Below are 18,404 nucleotides of genomic sequence, written 5' to 3' on the forward strand. Positions count from 1 at the left end.
CACCGGCACATCACTGCCCCCTCACCGCCATATTCCTCCCTTCCCCCCACCCCTCCTGCGGTGACAGGCGTCCTCTTTTTCGGACCTGGAAATATGGTAACCCTACTTTTTCCACTGTCTGTACTTAGACCCTGGGTCACTTCCGTGGCACTGAAATGCTTTAAGTGCATTATTTTAACAGAGGCAGAGATAAGGGTGATATGTTTTATTAAAAATGCAACCAGGACTCATAGTAGAGATTGTTGGGCATAAACTCATTCAAGCCCTACTTCTCTGTGGGCGAGGAGAACTCTGTGATTAACCACCGGCACTCATCCGACAACAGTCAGAAGCTGTATTGACTATAAAACATCTACTTAAGCACAAAGCAATTCATCAACTGGGGTCGCCAGAATACAAGTCGTCAACTTTACTGGGATTGCCTGAATATAAGCAGACAGTTACCAAAGACTGAGCGTGTTAATGTGACTCTTCACCGCTTCACAGTCTGTCTAGAGCTGTTACGCAGGAGTTACTTCCCTCAGCGGGCCGTTCTGGGAAAGGCTCCTGGGTTGCACTGTTGTTCCAGGTCCGAGGGCTTGGTCCTCCTTTACAGATCCATGCAGATGTCTCCCTTAGAAATCCATGCAAATGGTTCAGATAGCATACAGCAAACAGCAAACACCGAACACTGACTTTACTTGCTTAGGCTATTTAACTCTTTAGTGATGTCACCATTATCAATATTAGTCAAGCTTGTTATTTAACATTTTGGCTCATAGATCCTAAGAACAATAGCACATCCTTGCACCTTAGGAATATTTTCTTGTTATTTTCCCATTCTCAAATTAATTACTCCCCCAAATTACCACAGTATCATTTTAATTTAAGGTTCTAATTGTTCCATTGTTTTAAATGTTCCATGCTCCCTGGCATGTTACTTGGGTTAACTTTAGGCCACAATTATTACCAATTTTGAGTCATCTCGAAAAGACTTCTGGGAGTATGGTCAACTTGACATGATCAGATTTGATTTTCCTTGCAACAGAGATTATATCTTTTATTAGACCAACACAATTTTTGCAAAAAAAAGAGTCTTTTAATTGTTTGGCAAAAATGTTATTGGTCTAAATAAAAAGGCATCCTCTCTACTATGAGTCCTGATTGCCTTTCTCTCTAGAGCCATATGGTTACAACCTGGATACCTGATATATGTTTTATTCTATCTGTATTATGTATCACTGTTTATTATATATTTATATCTCTGAGGGTGATATTTTTATTGGCCCCACTGCAGGGTGTGGTCAGGCAAGCTTTGGGGGACCGGGCATTGTTTTATTTAACTCATAACAGTGAAGCGCTGCCCTAGGTTGGTCACGTGCACAACCCGCGCCGCAATGGGGGGCAGCCGGCCCTCCGCGGGTTCCTCTCATGGGAGGGTAAAGGTCCAGTCCGCTGCCTCACCCCGCCCCCTACTGCGCCTATCACCGCTCAAGCCCCGCCCTGCTCTCCCCCGATTCCAAACACTGCTCTCTGGACGGGGCTACAGCCTGAAGCTGCGGCAGAGACTAAGAAGCTAGAGCGCTCCACGGAGGGAGGAGGAGGAGGAGGAAGCAGGGCGCATGCGCACCGGCAGGACCCTCCCACTCCCAGCTGGAAGTCTGTGGCGTCCCTGCAGCGCGCGCGGAAAGGAGGTTGACTCCACCCCCTGTGGGCAAGCGGCTTTACACACGCCTCGCGCCCCGGGGCGCATGCGCGGTGCTAGACCGGAAGCCGCTGTTGGAATTGCTCCGACAGCTGCTCGCCGCTTCCGGGTGCGGCCCCGCACGTGGCCGAGCCCCCGCCCAGTCCCGCCCTCGACTGAGCGCGCTGCTGCCTCGCTGAAGCCGGGCGCCGCCGATGCTGCCCGTGGCCGGCGGAGGCCGGAGACCCCCCTGAGCCAGAGCCGCGGCGGGCAGGGCTGGGGGCCGTCTCTGAGCCGCCGCGCGGTTATGCTGGCGCGGGTGAGCCGCGCGGCGGGCTCCTGGGCCTGGCTGTCGTGCGCCGCCGCTCCCGCGCGGCCTTTACGCTGGGCGCAGCGATGCGTCGCGGCGCCCGTCAGGCCGCACAGCTCCCGCAGCAAGGTGGGAAGCGGGCTCCTGGCCTAGGGGAAGGGGCACCAGTAGCTGTTGAGCGCGGGAGCGAGGAGCCTAGCCTCTGAACTGGATCTTCCTACACCTGCAATGCTGGAGGCTGCAAGTGGGAGAGGATGGGAGGGGAGAAAGCTCTGCTCGTACACGGTTCTGTTTCCCTTCCGGCGGTGGGTCTCTGCCTTTTGCACCCCGTGGATTATGGGCTTGGGGTCATCAAGGAAGAACTTGGCAGGGAGGCAGCTGGGGACACATCAGCTGAGCTCAGAGGGCGACTAAAGAGAAAACAGGGACAGGATTGAGGGCACAGGATTAAAACAAGTGCTTCAAGCAGGGACTCTGAGCAGAGCATGCTGGACAGTGCCCAGTGGCCCCTGAATGAGTCAGTGGATGCTGCTCCGTGAAACTGCCCAGAGACCAGGGACAGGAAAACAGCCCCAAAGTCCCCAGGGGTTCTCCCAGGCAGAGCCTCCTTCCTGGTCAGGTGGATCACTAGCTTAGGACCAGAAAGAGGTTGACAGGACATCCAGGGACATTGTGGGGCTGCAAGTGGGGAGTGTGGAAATGAAAAGTTGCAGGATACTGGGCAACATAGACCTATGACCCGACAGTAAAGGGCACTTGCAGAAGGTATGAGGCTTAACTTGTGCGCTTGCCAAAAAAAAAAATTGGCCCCCATTGGCCTGGATATCTCATGAAACTGAAGAAAGTTGTGGGGTGTGTGTACTTACCCAGACTTAATGTAAAGGGTGCTTGTTAAGTTCACAGTGGTGTTGTGCTATAGCATTATCAGCAATAAAACTGGCTATCTGTCCTTTTCATAGCTGCTAATAGTCAGTTTTAAGAGGTTTCTATTAGAAACCTTTAAAAGGAGAAGACCTTATTCGTTTTGGAGTTGTTATTGTCACACCATTGATACCTCTCCATATTTAAGGAGTGTGGCTTGGAGCTCCGTCAGTGCTGTGGCATCTGTTAGCAGGCCTCTAACCAACCTCTGGCTTCTAATGGTCTATTTTGTGGTTGATCTTGGAAGCCTTGATGGTGGCAGCTAGTCATTTTCAGTTTCTCGTAGTCTTAGTCGTAGCTGCATCCTCTTCAGTTTTTGGCACATTTGAATGGAGTACAATAAAATTACAGTATAGTGACATTGAAATAAGCTCTACAGTCAAGTGATTTAAACAAAAAGCCACAAATTGGAACTGGCATTGTGGAATTGAATTAATTATGCATTTATCTGTTATGGATTTAAGTGTACTTAATCCTGTTTCATTGCTGAAGGTTAGAATAAGATGGTCTTTAAGGCCTTTCCAGAAGTCCTGTATTTCTGCAAAACAGATTTCAGTGTGTATGCAATTCCTGACAGCGTGATGTCATATTGTATACATTTACAGGTTTCTAAAGTGGGGACTGGAGAAGTAACGATTAAACTACTTTAGGCTTCCAAAAAGATTCTGTAGAATGAGGTGGAGCTTTCTGTAATGTATATAGAAATGATTTTATACCGAGGTGTGTGAAATTACAGCTTAATCTTTTCTTGACTAGGGATCTGTACTTTGTTTTTCAGGAAAAGCTGGATGTGTCTGTATTTCCTGTTGAAAACATAAGAAATTTCAGTATCATAGCTCATGTGGACCATGGCAAAAGTACTCTAGCAGACAGGCTTTTAGAAATGACAGGTAAGAGTAATTTTACAGACACTTATTTAGTTGCCATTAGTTCATGGCAAATATTGCATAAAAGTCTTTGTAAATTTCTGTTATAGCTTTTTGGGGTTTACTTTGTAATTACTATGTTGCTCTGATCTTGGACATGGCATGCTATGACATAACTGCAGATTTTATTATGGTATATTGACAAATTTAAATAAAATAAAAGGAAAATGATGGTAGTTGTCACGGCGGGGTCCTGCAGGAGGGCCGTGATCTCAAGGCCCCCTTCCTGTGCCAAGTTGCCTCAAGGGCACCCTCAAATTCTCGCCCGCCATGTCTTTGGTGTTCAAATCTGTTAGGGAGGCTGCCTTCACGTCTTCTCAGACACAGTTTATCTGTACTCCGAGCCCTGTGGGCTCCTGGATCCCTTTGTGGTCCCTGTTCTATTGTAGGTGTTTCGGGGCACCCTAGCCTTATGGGCTGTGCGTGGCTTCTACCACCCCTTATACCACACCCCAAGCCTCGCAGCTGGAATAGACGTTGTTTGGTCTCTCTCCGTCTCCACTCCCTCTCTGGCACTCGGGCTCTCAGCAGCCCTCTCTCGCTCTCAGGGCCTTCGCGCCCTTCTCTGGGGCTCACCATACCCGCACTGGGGCTTCTCAGCAACGCCTCTTCTCTGGGGCTTCTCAAATGCCCTTCTCTGGGGCTGGGATCTATGCACCCCGAATGCTGCACCTTCACTGGTGCTGGAGTCCTCACACTGCTGAGAGTCCCCTATGAGGCCTTCTCCAACCCTTAATAGCCTTACCCAAACCACCCATGACAAACAGCAACACAAACTCAAGCCCCTAGGCTATAACATAAACAGCAGCCGCCCAGCCATAACAACATCCAAGCCTACCGTGGATTCTTCATCCCACAGCAGTGTCAGATGCTGCACCTTCATCAGGCTTCTCTTCTTTTCCACAGCAGAGAACTCCTTTCTCCTGGGCTGTTGGCAGGGAACTGCCTCTGGCCTCAGCTCCTAGAGTTTATAAGGGAGCCAGGCCCTGCCCCTTTCAATCAGCTGACCACTGGCAGGTGTGATCTCTTGCTCCCTCCAGTTGCCCTGGCAACCAACAGCTGGGCTCCTTATGCACTGCTAGGGCTCTTTCCCTAGCAGTTTCCCCTTTTTAGGAGTAGGGCACCTCAGCGCTCTGCAACAGTAGTATATTAAGAGTGTAGTAATGTTGGGGAGTAAAAGGGTACATATTGTACTCAAACACAATGTTTTCTGTTTAATTTGACAAATCCAGTAGATCAGTACTCAGAAGATTTGCAAGGGCATAAGTGCATAGAAAGTTTGGGAAGGGTGGAAGGAAACTTGGAATCTGGAAATTTCAGATAAAGTGATTTTGGGGAGTAAAACTAAAACATGCTGAAACTTGAGAGCTAGCCTTGTTTAAAAGAATGAAAAGTAGGTAATAATTTAGGAGAAAATCGTGAATGTTTTAAAATTGGAGGTTTCTGTGGTAGGTGAGACCAGTATGGATATAATAGAGAGTGAGAGTGTCAGGATTTGTGGAGTCTGTTCTGGGAATATTTAACCATATGTTGATGTGGCTCTGCAGTGCACATATTAAGAATTGTGTGGGTTCTCTGCTGCTGTACAGATTTCTGAAATTTTGCATACAAAATAGATGAGGTTGTAAATTGTAGACACACTAACCTAATGTACTTATAGGGTACCATTTTGAGTACCTCACTATGATTAATGTGTGACAGAATGAAGCACTATTATTTCTTTTGCATATAGGGAATGGAGGACAGAGAGACTTGTCCATATGAATCATTTGGGGTCATAGAAAACATTTGTGGTGGAGCAGGGAATTGCACTCTGGTCTCCCAAGGCCTCGTGCTCTAATTACTGGTCCATTTTTTATCGTACGAGGTTGGAATTGATAGTAGCTGTGGCAGTTGTTCTCAGGCGTCTGTGGCTTGAGACAGTTCTCATTTGACTCAAGATGTCCCTTGGCAGACTCAAGGCATCCCTCAGAAAGTAGCAGCTCTTTGTTTCACTTGACTATGGAAAACCAATAGAACAGTTCTTCTGTTGCAAAGAACTCAAAGACTATAGTATCATAGAATCATATAAAATTAAGGGATGGAAGGGACCTCAAAAGATCATCGAGTCCAGCCTCCCGATCACTGCTGAGATCAAATGATCCCAGATGTCACAACCAAATCCTTAGAAGGCCGTCAGGCGGGTACTTGTGACGCTTGGAGTGGAATTAATTAGGCAGACGCTTATCGGTTGCAAAGCAAGATTATTTATTCACGCTGTCAAGGTGGTGAATAGCGGAGGTCAGAGATACTTGGTTAGTTACAGCTTAAGGTTCGTAGGTCATGGGTCGGTCTGCATAAGAGTTCGTCAGTTGGGCAGATAAATGGAGAAAAAAGTCGGGCCGGCAGGTCGTTGATTTACATCTGATAAGGTCGAGATGGGGGAGATTGACAAGTGATCAATTTGTCAGTTATTCTCACGCATACGTTCAGAGGTTTTTCAGGTGTGTGCGCTGAGGTCTCCCGTTCTTCACGGAAGTGAAGACGGGTTTTATTTGTGCAATAGCCAATTGCTTCGCCACGTCATAAATTTAATTAGAATCGCCAATTACCTAGCGGTCTTCGCTAGGGTATTATCTCACAGGGTTACTCCCTGTTTTCTCTGACCAGTTATAATGATTTATGTACAGCACAGAAGGCTAAGTTTTATCTCTGTTAGTGTCGCAGTTATAAATTTCTTTTTGACATGCGCAGCAAAAAAAGCGGTTATTATCATTATTGTTAACCTTTAGTTAACCTAGTGCAGAAAAAAAACTGTTTTGAATGGTTTTACTTGTTTGTGACATGGGCACTATCCCGACACCAGAAAGGTGTCTGTCCAGTCTCTTCTTGAAGACTTCCAAGGTTGGGGACTGCACCACCTCCTTGGAAAGTCTATTCCAGATTCTGGTCACCCTTACCTTAAAGAAGTTCTTCCTTGCATCTAACCTGAAACCATCCTCTAACTGTTAATGGCCCTTGCTCTTTGTCATCCCCTGGGGTGCCTTAATGAACAGTTTTTTTCCCCAGCTCCAAATATTCACCCCTTACATATTTATAGATGGCCACCAAGTCCTCTCTCAGTCTTCTCTTCCCCAGGCTGAACAGTCTCAGATCCCTTAGTCTTTCCTTATAAGGTTTGTCCTCCTGGCCCTTAATCATTTTTGTGGCCCTTCTCTGGACCCTTTCAAGATGCTCCATGTCTTTTTAGGAGTGCTGGAGCCAGGGCTGCTCTACGTTCTTTCTGGCGGCTATGCTTTGGCTGGGCAGGGTAGAGCAGGGCAGGTGGTGATGGGAGGAGGGGCTATGATCAAATTTTGGGGTGGCTGTAGCCCCCTTGCAGCACCCCTCCTAGTGCTGCCACCACCTGACCTGAGCACAGCTGCTGGGAAGAGGCTAGAGCAACTCTGGTCCTGAGCATGCAGTGGGCAGCCCACCATTGCCCCATGCACAGATTTGGGTGCACATGCCCCCCCATGCCTCCTCCAGGGCTGCATTCAGTGGTGGGAGCCACCCCTCACTGTGCCCTGGGTGAGCTGCCAACTCCGTCCCACACCCTACTTCACTCCAGCTGGGCAACACTTGCCCGTGCCTCTGCCTCTCCCCTAACCCCACTCCCTCCCTCACCGTGGCGCCCCGCGCCCCTTCCCTCCTCCATGCCCTTTTTCCCAACAGACTTACTAGCCAGATGCTGTTCTCCAAGCTGCCAGGCTGCAGTCCTGGCCACGTACATGCTGTGGCTAATCGCATGCACGTGGCATTTATAGGCAACACTAGCTAATTGTCTGTTAAGAATGATGGATATCAGGAAGTGTTTACATGGCCTCCCCTCACCCCCTGGTTACCCTTTGGGGCCAGCCGTATGAAGACACCTTCCGCTGCTGCTGCCACTACCTCCTCCAGCACAGGGGCTCCCTTTCCCTGCCCGCCTCCACCTCCCAGCTGAGCTTCCCCCTGCTTACCTCCCTCTCTAGTGCCTCCCCCTTCCTGTCGGCTGTTGTCAGGGCCGGGTGGTGGGAGGGCACCGCCACAGTGACTCTCCCCTCCCCACTTCCCTCTCTTCCTTCCTTCCCTGACGCCCAGAACCGACAACAGCTGCCATCATGACCCCTGCCCCTTTGCCTCCCCCCACTCTGTCCTGTGCAGCCTCCCTTCCTCCCCGCTGCCTCCCCCTCCCTGCCAGCTGTTGTTAGGGCCCCCTTCCCACTTGCCTCCCTCCCTCCCTGCTGCCCGGCCCTGACAACAGCTGCCACCATGACCCTCTTCTCCCCCCTCCGCCCCTTAACCCTTGGGCAGGGAGGCATGGGACCCATGTGTGTATGGGGCAAGGGTGGGCTGCCCACTGCATGCTTAGGGCCAGAGCTGCTCTAACCTCTTCCCAACAGCTATGCTCAGGTCAGGGACCCTCTCCCAGCTTTGACCTCAGGCAAGGAGGCACTGCTCAGGCAGCCGGGGCGTGTTCACCATTGCCATGAACTTCCCTGGCAGTGGCTCAAACTTGGGTCCACGCAGCCCAGGCTGCCTCTGTGGCGCATGCGCAGTTGGCCAAAAGTGTTACAGACATACATACAGATAGACAGACTAAGTCCTTTATTATATTAGAATTATTGGCCACATCAGCCAAAAAAAGCTGATTGCTGATAAAATTTAATTTTCCTTTTATCAGTGCTGATATGATATGGACCAATGTATTGATGCGCCTCTATCAAGTAGAGCACATGGGGTCAGAAAGTTATTGACTATATCTGTTTCTGTGTGAAATTTCTGGGTTTACCCTGTGAGTTGTGTATGTGTGTGAAGTTCTAATACTGAGTGACACCTTACAGCATTCTTCAGAGTATCATGTACCCTGGTTGAAAAAAAATCAGCGAGCTATGGAGTAAAAGTGGAACGATTCCTTAAATTCCAGAGGAACTTTCCAATTTACAACTTGCTCTGGGTTTGCCTAATGATGTAGATGTTAAGGCTCTAAATTGTCTTTAGACTCAGGAAGAAAATACTGTATTACTTTGCACCTAAGACTATTTTGCAACCATAAAAATCTGAAACATAATTTGTACATAAAAAGCTTAACTGATGGAGAAGAGCCTTTTGTGAAGGAATGTGTGCCATGTGCTTTGGGCCAGTGGGTTTAACATATTTTGTTTATCGCGAAACTACCATTTTGCTTTATAATTTACATTTTAAGATTATATAAAATTCTGTAGTAGAAATTAAATTGAAACTCCGTGTATTTTGATGCAACAGAAACTTAAACTTATGTAAAATAAGGTGCTAATTCAGTTATTAAAACATTGATTCTTAGGAACAATTACTAAAACCGAGCATAATAAACAAGTGCTGGATAAGTTGCAAGTGGAGCGAGAAAGAGGGATCACAGTTAAAGCACAGACTGCATCTCTCTTCTACAATTATGAAGGAATAAATTACCTCTTAAATCTCATTGATACACCAGTAAGTAAAATATAAGCATCTTTAAAGTTTCATAAAGCAAAATGTCCCTATGTTAAAATAGTAAAATAGTTTTAAGGCAAGTTTATTGCATTGTTTAGCGCTTGTAATTTGTAGAATTATCCTGAGAATTTTTTTTCTGTTAAGTTGCTAGCAACCTTTAAAATAGAGCAAATTAAATCACATGCTACATTTTCAAAGACACTCTTTGTTTTTGTTTTTTCACAGGGTCATGTCGATTTTAACTATGAAGTGTCACGGTCTCTGTCTGCCTGTCAAGGTGTCATACTTGTAGTAGATGCAAATGAGGTAGTTTCAATTCTTGTTTTCTTATGGTACCTCAGTAGCTAATGCCACCTAAGTTTCATAGACAAGGAAAATGGATCAACTTCCATTTTTTCAATTGGCTTATTTCCTTTTGGGCTGTAGCTCAGAAAAAATGATATTACCAGCTCAGAATAAGAAACTGATTTAGGAAGTATGTTTGCGATGATGCATGTTGTCCCATGAAACAAAACAAAACAAAAGTTTAGCCAGTAATACTGCAGGATGAGACTCCTGCTTCGTACAAAGGGACAAACCCATCTTTTTGAGGGTTCCGAGTGCTTTTCAACTCTTAGCTGCTTGCAGGGGGTATTGATTTGTTAAGAGTTCAAGAGGTCAGGTTGGTAGTCTCTTATGTGAAATATAACTATCCAAAACTTGTCCTGAGTTCTGTAACATGCTTGTAATATCTATTACTTATTACTTCTTTATAAATCATTAATTGGATTCCATTTTATATTTTGTTTTCCTTTATTCTTTTATTTTTATTTTACACACACACACACACACACACACACACACACACAGAGCGCAAATAGAATATTGGTATGTTGGTGTTCATTCATTCATGTTATGTGATTCTTCTCTGAGTTTTATGTTTATTTCAGTGTGAGATTTCTCCATTGACCCAGTTCTTTAGAAAAATGTGTCACAACCCATCTCTTACCTGAGCACTTTTATTTCTTTTCCTGTATTAGCAGGAATGTAGATTAGTTCTTTTCATGAACTTTGCTGTTTAGTATTTCTTTCAAATATGCTCTTGTTTTTATATTAGATTATATTAAAGATAGAGACTTGGTATTAATTGTCGGTCATAGTATCTGAAACCCTTTCCCTTATCAGCATTGTACACTACTGTCATTAATAGTTCCATCTCTCAGGCCTGTGTTCTGGGTCATCAACTGCTCTTTAGCAGTAGATTGGGCCAAATACAGTCATTTCTCCCTAATATTTGGATCCATAAGAATTCTTAGCTAACTGTATTGAGTGTCCATGCCCAATCATTTCTTGCCTTGGATGGGCATAGAAGGGGTAGGATTTATGCAGTCATGTCCCATTGCACTTAATCCTACCTTCTGTCTCCCCATTGAAATCTGTATATGGATGGCTATAGCTCCATTCAAAAAAGACTCCCTGCTTTCTGACATGTTGCCCCTTATCAGAAGCCAAATCATCCTTGTTGCCCTAAAACTCCTTTCCACTAGCCCTCTTATATAAGGGAATTGGGGGGAAAAAACAGTTATTTTAATATTTTTTTCAAAATAATTGTATGGGAATATGGAGACATTTAGGTTGAACAACACTGATTTTTTTTTTTTTTTATTATTATTATTATTTTTGTCTCTGTCATACTCCCTTTGGTCCACCCTAGGGTATAAATGTATGCAGGCAAGGACTAGGCATATTCTGATTTTTGATTACTTACATAACATAATGCAACATTAGTAGCTAAAATATACCTTGGGTATCCTGAAAAATCTATAATATAAATATTAATGAACAATTTAAGAAGTTGTGGGTCAGCCTTTGCTTTCTTTTTGTATTCTTTTGTCATTACCCATTATATATCACTGAAGATCAGTTAAATTGAATATTGCCTATTCCCAAGAAAGGAATTTGTGTGGTAAGAATGTGGATTTATGTGGTATGCTTGGTTACTCTTCAGCCTCCGCAAGAGAAGGTTGAGAGGCGACCTTGTGGCTGCCTATAAGTTCATCATGGGGGTGCAGAAGGGAATTGGTGAGGCTCTACTCACCAAGGCACCCCAGGGTGTCGCAAGAAATAATGGCCATAAGCTAGCAGAGAGCAGATTTAGACTAGACATTAGGAAGAACTTCTTCACAGAGTGGCCAAGGTCTGGAACGGGCTCCTAAGGGAGGTGGTGCTCTCCCCTACCCTGGGGGTCTTCAAGAGAAGGTTAGCTAGGCATCTGGCTGGGGTCATCTAGACCCAGCGCTCTTTCCTGCCTATGCAGGGGGTCGGACTTGATGATCTATTGAGGTCCCTTCCGACCCTAACATCTATGAATCTATGAATAACCCAAACAAAGAATAGTAATATTGAATACAGGTTTTTACTGATGTTTTCCAGGGTGTTCAAGCACAAACAGTGGCCAACTTCTATCTTGCTTTTGAAGCACAGCTGGCAATAATTCCTGTTATAAACAAGGTATTGAGATATTAGGCTTTTATGTATGTAACACTGATAATTTTGTATAACTATAAATATTGTGAAATAAAATGAGTATCTTACCAAGTACACTGAGGGCCAACCTTTTTGGCAGGTGTACTGTAAATTTGTCCCGCCCCCTTGCTCTGTCTCATGTGCCATTCTGATCCCTTTTCCTCGCCTGATCTGGTCTGCTTTCTAGCCTGTGCTCCCTTCTGGATCTAATGTTCTGCTTTCTGCTTCCTGACCTGTGTTATTGTGTTGCCTGTGCCTTCGCAGTCTATTGCATGCCACATACAGAGGCTGCCTGTACCACTTGTAGTTTCCATGCTGCAGGTTGGTCATCTCTGGCATAGTAAAATGTGCTAAAAATGGATGCAAATTTACTTGTGTTCCAAGATGCTAATCTAAAAAATAAAAGTTGTTGCAAATAGCTGGCCTCTGTTTAATGTTAAAATAATTTGCAGTGAATTTTTAGTAGTTGTGCAAGGTGCCAGCATTGTAAACAGTGTTTCCTCAAAACAGCAAGGTAGGTAAGTGGATCTGTCTAATAAACTAAGAAATCCTGTAGCAATAAAAGCAAAGGTTTGTCTCGATTAGGATAAAAGCTGTAGTGTTACTTAGCTCAGGGGTCAGCAGCATATGGCCTGTGAGCTGGATGTGGCCCATGGAGCTGAAAGGCTTCGTCTCTGCCCATGCTGGGGCTGGGCAGTGAGGAACCGTGCTAAGATAGCTAAAAGCTGTACCTGCATCACTGTGATGTTACCTTGCCCCCTACTTTCCGGTTGCAGTGCAAGCGCAGCTTCTAGCCAGCAGAAAAGCTTCCAGTTGCAGCTGGGAGGTTGCTGGGGAGTGGGGAGCATGTCATGCTGTGGGGTCCCTAGAAGTGGCCACGATGTCCCTAGGGGCCTGTGCCTGTGCGAGCTTTGCCTTGTAAGTGCCTGCTCCTCTCACCTGTCGTGTCTTGTTGGAATAGATAATAAAATAGGGAGGCTGCCCTCAAGTTTCTGCTCAGTCACGGTCCTAATGGACCCCACTAAAACCCCGCAGGTTCTCCGACTCCTTGCTGGGTCCCACGCTAAGTAGGTGCCTCAGAGGACACCCTAAGCCTTATGGGCTAGATGTGTGGCTCCAACACCTCCCTTTTACCACGCTCCTTGCCTCGCAGGTGGTGTTAAACATTGTCCCTATTTTTACGAGGCCTCAGTCTAACTCGGCCTCTTGTCATCACTGGGCCCTTGGCCCCTGTCTCTGCACCCTCTCTGGTGCTGGGCTCTGCACTATACTGTGTCCCCTGTGAGGCCTCCTCCTCCCCAATAGGCTCATCCTGGTCCACCAGGATAAAAACAACAACAGCAATATAAGCCCCTGGGCTATAACAGAATATGAGTATATGACTAAAGCAAGCCACACTCTTGTCTCTTTAAAACCCCAAGCTGCTCCTTGAGTATTGAGTGTCTCCCAGCCCTGGGTACCCTGTAGACTCCTGGAGCCTCATTAGCCATGTCAACAGTCTATATAGCAGCCACAGTGTTCCTGGGTAGTTCTTCCCTGCAGGAGCTCCTTCCCCAGGCAGCTTGCTGGAGAATTAACCCCTGCTGGCCTCAGCCCTGGGGCTTGTGTGCCCAGGGACATAACTCCTTGTGGTCAGATGACCGGATGCAGGTGCAGGGTGATTCCCCCATTAGCCTGCTGCCGTGGAAGCCTGCAGCTGTGGAGCTCTGTCTAGCTCCTTGGGTTCTCTAGCCAGGCAGTTCCTGCCCTTAAAGGAGCAGACATACCTTAGTGCCCTGCGGCAGGGGTCATGGAGGGGGTGAGGGGAAGCGGTAGCAGTGTGGATGTAGCTTCCCAGCTCCAGTGTAGTTTTCTACTGGCTGGGATTTGCACTTCCACTGCAGCTGGAAACTGCTGGGGCTGGGGAGAAGAGGCAGCAGCAGCATGGGCTCATTTTTCAGCTGTCTGGCCCCAGCACAGCTCCCCTCTGGCAGGAAACTGCACTTGCACTACAGCCCAGGGGGTGAGAGGTTGGGAGAAGCCATGCCAGTGCTGGTGCAGCTGCTTGGCCCTAGTACAGGCATGGACAAACGCTTCCTCACTCCTGGAGCACAGCTGAAGCCAGGTTTTTTGGCTTACAGCTTGAAAAGTTTGCTGGCTTCTCAGCTGGTCAGATTGAAGCTGAAAGCGGCCCTGATTATCACATCAAGTGGCTAGAATGTGTCATGTATATATAGAGGTTCAGAACACATTAGAATGTTTTCACATGTTCTTATGCGCCTGAAGTCTAATCAAGACAAATTCTAACTTTGAGGATCTAAGCCAAGATGTCATTTCCTCATCTTTTAGTTTATTGCTGTGTAATTTACTGTTTGTGACTGCTGTATATGGTCTCTTGGCAACATGAAACTTGAATTACTTCTGAGCTTAACTGATACTTTGAACTTGAACCTGAAAACACCAAAAAATCACAAGTGCATATGAGATGTTTGCTTTTTCTTTTTGCTCTAATGAAGCTATCAACAAGATGAAAAATCGTATGGAATGTGCTTTTTTCTAATGGGATGCATAAAACAGTTTAGCATATCGTGATGCAAATGTATCCATTTAAGTATTGGATATATGCCGGTTACAACATTCTCTGTAGCTTTTTTATTATTTCTGGTAAATAGGATAATCCCCTTTGCTATGAAGAACAGTTACACTAGCTCAGTGATTATCAACTGAGGTGCTGCAGCACCCTGAGGTGCCATAAGATCCTTTTTAAGGGTGCTATGAGGCGTGAAGAGGTAGGCACTGTAAGATGTAAATTAGTTTTTGAGGGTCAGAAAAATTATGGTGGGATGCCTTGAGTTCCAAAAGATTGAGAACCATTGCACTAACATAAAACTTACACTATGAGTTTTGCTTTATTCCAGCATACACTTAAAAAAAAAAAAAATCTTTCATAAAAATGATACATTGGTAAGGGTGCCAGAGCTGCTACTTAATCAGTATTCAAGAAATAGGCTTTTACTGAGAGTAAGAAAACCCCCCAAAATAAAACACTGCCTTCCCTGCTCCCTCCCCCAAAGAACCCATATCCCAACAGGTGGTAGAGTGGGAGATTTAGTTATTGAGTGTTTAATTAAGCAAAATGTAGTGTGTAGATGTGTTTTTTTTGTTAACATTTGATCCTGGAAATAAGGCTGTGTGCCTTACATACTTATCATGAAATTGTATCAACCTAAGAAAAACAGTTGTATTGCCATCATTTACTGTACTGGAGAAAAGGTTGCCTGATACCGGAAGTGTCTACATGAGACGCTAACTGCACAGTATCCTAATAATACTGCGCAGTAGTGTGTCACAGCACAAACAGTGCTAATATGCTACTGTGCAGTAGTGTCACTAAAAAAGGTGTTCGCTAGTGCTACTGCGCAGTAACTCGTTACTTTTTTAATAAAAATTATTAGAAGAAATTTTATTATAAAGATTTTACTGTTTAAGGACTCAGAAAATTCCTTGATATAGATAGTCTTTTAAAGGTAACTGGTGTTTACATTCAGTATTAATGACCAGGTATGTAATGATTGTTATCTTTTCGGTGAACCACAAACATGCAGTGTATGTGTGTATAATAGCACTTCAGATGTATAAAAGAACATTCTTTTATAGATTGACTTGAAGAATGCAGATCCTGAAAGAGTTGAGAAGCAAATTGAAAAACTGTTTGATCTCCCTGAGGATGATTGCATTAGGGTAGGCTGTCTTTCAGACTTCTAAAAACTGGTTGGTTAATAGACTTTTAAATTCTGTTGGGATATCATACAAGATGTCTTTGATCTCTGTTAAAAAGTTAATACACGCTTAAGCTTTTTTTTTTCCTTTTTGACATGCAACATATAATTGCATTGTGCTAGAGAGAAATTTTTACCAGTTTGTATAAAGAAAGCTTTCATGCTTAACAGAAGCTTCAAGGACAAATTTGAGATTTCTTATGTTGTCCTTCAGGCTTTCTTGTTTTTTCTTCCTGATATCTTATCTTTCTCTTTGAGGTTTTTTTACCGTATTGTAGAAATTTGTAATATACAGGCAGTCCTTGACTTACAGCATTTTGAGTTACAATGTTTTGCACTTACATTTATAAATTGACACCCTGTTTCAACTTTATGACGTCAGTTTTGACTTTACAACGCTTGATCTGATGCGACGCCACACCAGCGAACAAGTTTGCTGCGTTGCTCATCTCCCTAGAGCAGGCTTGTCCAACATAAGGCCCGCGGGCCGCCATGTGGCCCTCCAAGCTGTTTTCTGAGGTCCGAGGTGCTGTGATGGGAAATGAAAGTAAACACTGTACTTTCGTTTTGGGGAGGTGATGTGATGCTGCTTCCTGTGAGGTCTTTGAATATGGCTTGCCGGCCCACTGGGTGATAAAAAGTTCGTGATCTGGCCCCACATTCAAAAAGGTTGGACCCCTGCCCTAGAGCATATCTGTCCAAACTTCCTTGGATGCTTTCTTTAAGAAAGCAGACAAGACTCCAGAAAAACCTGCAGTCTCAAGACTCCTGAGAAGACTCCAGCCAAGAACCCTTTAAAAAGTCCAACCAAGAGCCCTTCAAAAAGTTCAGCAAAGTCACCTCAAAGAAGTCCTTCCAAATCAATATGATTGCTATTTACAATATAAATACATTAGCTATATTACTCATCTGTAATTGATCGAGTACAAAATTCTGGGGTATTTCTGGTGAAAATGGGCTATTGGGCCTTGGTTCAGGAACCAATCCCCCATTTATAATATTGTTTCTTAGGAGAAAATTGGTTCCAAGTTGCAACGTTTCAACTTAAGATGCGGTTTTCAGGAACCAATTGTGTTGTAAGTCTGAGGACTGCCTGTATCATAACTGTTGAATAGTTTCACAAAGTCTGGAATTAAAAACTGTTAAAAGTATTCTGCTCTACCTGTGGTGTTAAGCATTATAATTTTAGGAAAAGTTGCTTAAGTTTAAATGACATTGTTTATTTAACAGAATTGCATCTCAGCCAGACTTGTTCCAAATGATTTTTTTCCTTGAACTTGTTAGATTTCTGCTAAACTGGGAACAAATGTAGAAAGAGTGCTTCAACATGTCATCAAAAAGATACCACCGTAAGTTTTAGTCTTTTTTATAAGTGATGGAGTGATAGTTAACTCTTCTTAAATGATAAATGCACAAATTTAACTTTGGTCTAGTTTATATTAAATTTCTGACCTTTGGTTGCTAATGATTGGAGGTGCGGGATCCATTTGTAATTGAAATGGTCAGTTTTTAAATTCTTCTCTTGAAAAATTATTTTTTTTCAATGTGTATATTAATACACGTTGGAATTGTTAAATTTTAAATATGAGTAAAAAGCCATTATTAGATGAGAATGTTATATGAAATGGTGAAGAAAAAGCAGTTATATGATAATATGTTTGGAGTAAGCCCTCAAATAAGGGAGCAGATAAAGACTGAAACAGTATTTTATAACAGTGGTTATTTGAATTTCCTTTTACACATCAAACCCTTTTAACAGAATATTTTCTTATCAATGTTGGAGCAATCCTAATACGATTTGGGGGAGCACACAACTGTTACTTGGTTATATTTAATAATATATTTTAGGTGCACATACTTCCTTCTGAACATTACATTGTTTAATGCAACTTGTCCCAGGGCCTGAAGTTAACAATATATGTTTACAGCCTTTTCAGCTTGAACTGCAGTTTTAATTAAGATTTTTATCTGGGGATTTACCCATTGTCAGAATGAAGACAAAGGTTGCTAAACTGCAGTTTGACTTTGGATCAATACTTTGTTTTTCATTCTGTTCTTATTAGATAATACCTACAGTAACAAAAGCCAAACAGAACCCAAAAGATAATGTCAGTGGGAGATGGAAGAGCTATATCAGCAAGTTTTTTTGCTTGAGTGATTTTTAATCAGTGGAATATTATTTGTGAGGGGAATACTAGAAGAGGAAACAATTTAATGTTTTAAAAATAATTTTCAGCTTTTGTGAAATAGAGCTGATATGCAAAAATGAAGTATACAATACATATTAAAAGACTGCAGCTGGCATGTTATTGTGGAATGGCTTAAACTGACTCCTAATATCATGTGCGCTATATATAGTAGACCTATATTTTTGCACAGTGTTTGTTTGTTTGCTGCACTCTGCCTTTGTAGTCTGGGTGTGTGTGTGTGTAATGGTAAATAGTTATGCTTACTCTATTTATTATTTCTGTTTTTCATAATAGACCCAGTGCTCACACTAGCAATCCACTGAAGGCCTTAGTGTTTGACTCCACTTTTGACCACTACAGGGGTGTCATAGCTAGCATTGCACTCTTTGGTGGGCAGGTTCAGAAAGGAGATAAGATTGTGTTTGCTCATACAAGGAAGACTTACGAAGTTAATGAAGTGGGAATTTTGACTCCAGATGAACAGCCAACTCATAAATTGTAAGTAAGAAACCTTTGAGTAGAATATAATAATTTAGTGTTTATGATGGTAAGATTCAAAGTCCTGCACGTCCATGTCATCTGTCCAGTTTTAGCTCTGGATGGCAACGGCTGGGTGATGGATTTTTGAAAGCACCCACTTCAAAATCACTGAAGATTAGA

General features: G+C 44.0%; 1 protein-coding gene and 1 long non-coding RNA gene across 4 annotated transcripts in view; one reads left to right on the forward strand and one right to left on the reverse strand.

The window, feature by feature from the left end:
- Nucleotides 1-1,715: 1,715 nt before the first annotated feature.
- Nucleotides 1,716-18,404, forward strand: part of GUF1 (GTP binding elongation factor GUF1) — a 41,693-nt gene continuing 25,004 nt past the window's right edge. Inside the window, exons 1-8 of one of the 3 annotated variants that reach the window (XM_019481117.2) lie at nucleotides 1,716-2,102; nucleotides 3,673-3,784; nucleotides 9,144-9,292; nucleotides 9,518-9,598; nucleotides 11,705-11,782; nucleotides 15,434-15,517; nucleotides 16,840-16,904; nucleotides 18,039-18,242. In XM_019481117.2, coding sequence (XP_019336662.1) covers nucleotides 1,731-2,102; nucleotides 3,673-3,784; nucleotides 9,144-9,292; nucleotides 9,518-9,598; nucleotides 11,705-11,782; nucleotides 15,434-15,517; nucleotides 16,840-16,904; nucleotides 18,039-18,242 — 1,145 coding nt within the window. In that variant the 5' untranslated portion in view covers nucleotides 1,716-1,730. Of the gene's footprint in view, nucleotides 2,103-2,195; nucleotides 2,279-3,672; nucleotides 3,785-9,143; nucleotides 9,293-9,517; nucleotides 9,599-11,704; nucleotides 11,783-15,433; nucleotides 15,518-16,839; nucleotides 16,905-18,038; nucleotides 18,243-18,404 lie in introns of those variants that run through there. The other 2 variants (XM_014594924.3, XM_019481121.2) reach the window with 2 other exon arrangements.
- LOC132248542 (uncharacterized) lies at nucleotides 2,273-4,753 on the reverse strand. The gene is made up of 3 exons (XR_009459766.1): nucleotides 4,659-4,753; nucleotides 2,840-3,697; nucleotides 2,273-2,383 (listed from the first exon to the last, which is right to left on the reverse strand). It is a non-coding gene; the product is annotated as an uncharacterized LOC132248542 (long non-coding RNA).

The sequence above is a fragment of the Alligator mississippiensis genome, chromosome 2 (assembly GCF_030867095.1).
Source record: "Alligator mississippiensis isolate rAllMis1 chromosome 2, rAllMis1, whole genome shotgun sequence".
NCBI classification, from domain to species: domain Eukaryota; kingdom Metazoa; phylum Chordata; order Crocodylia; family Alligatoridae; genus Alligator; species Alligator mississippiensis.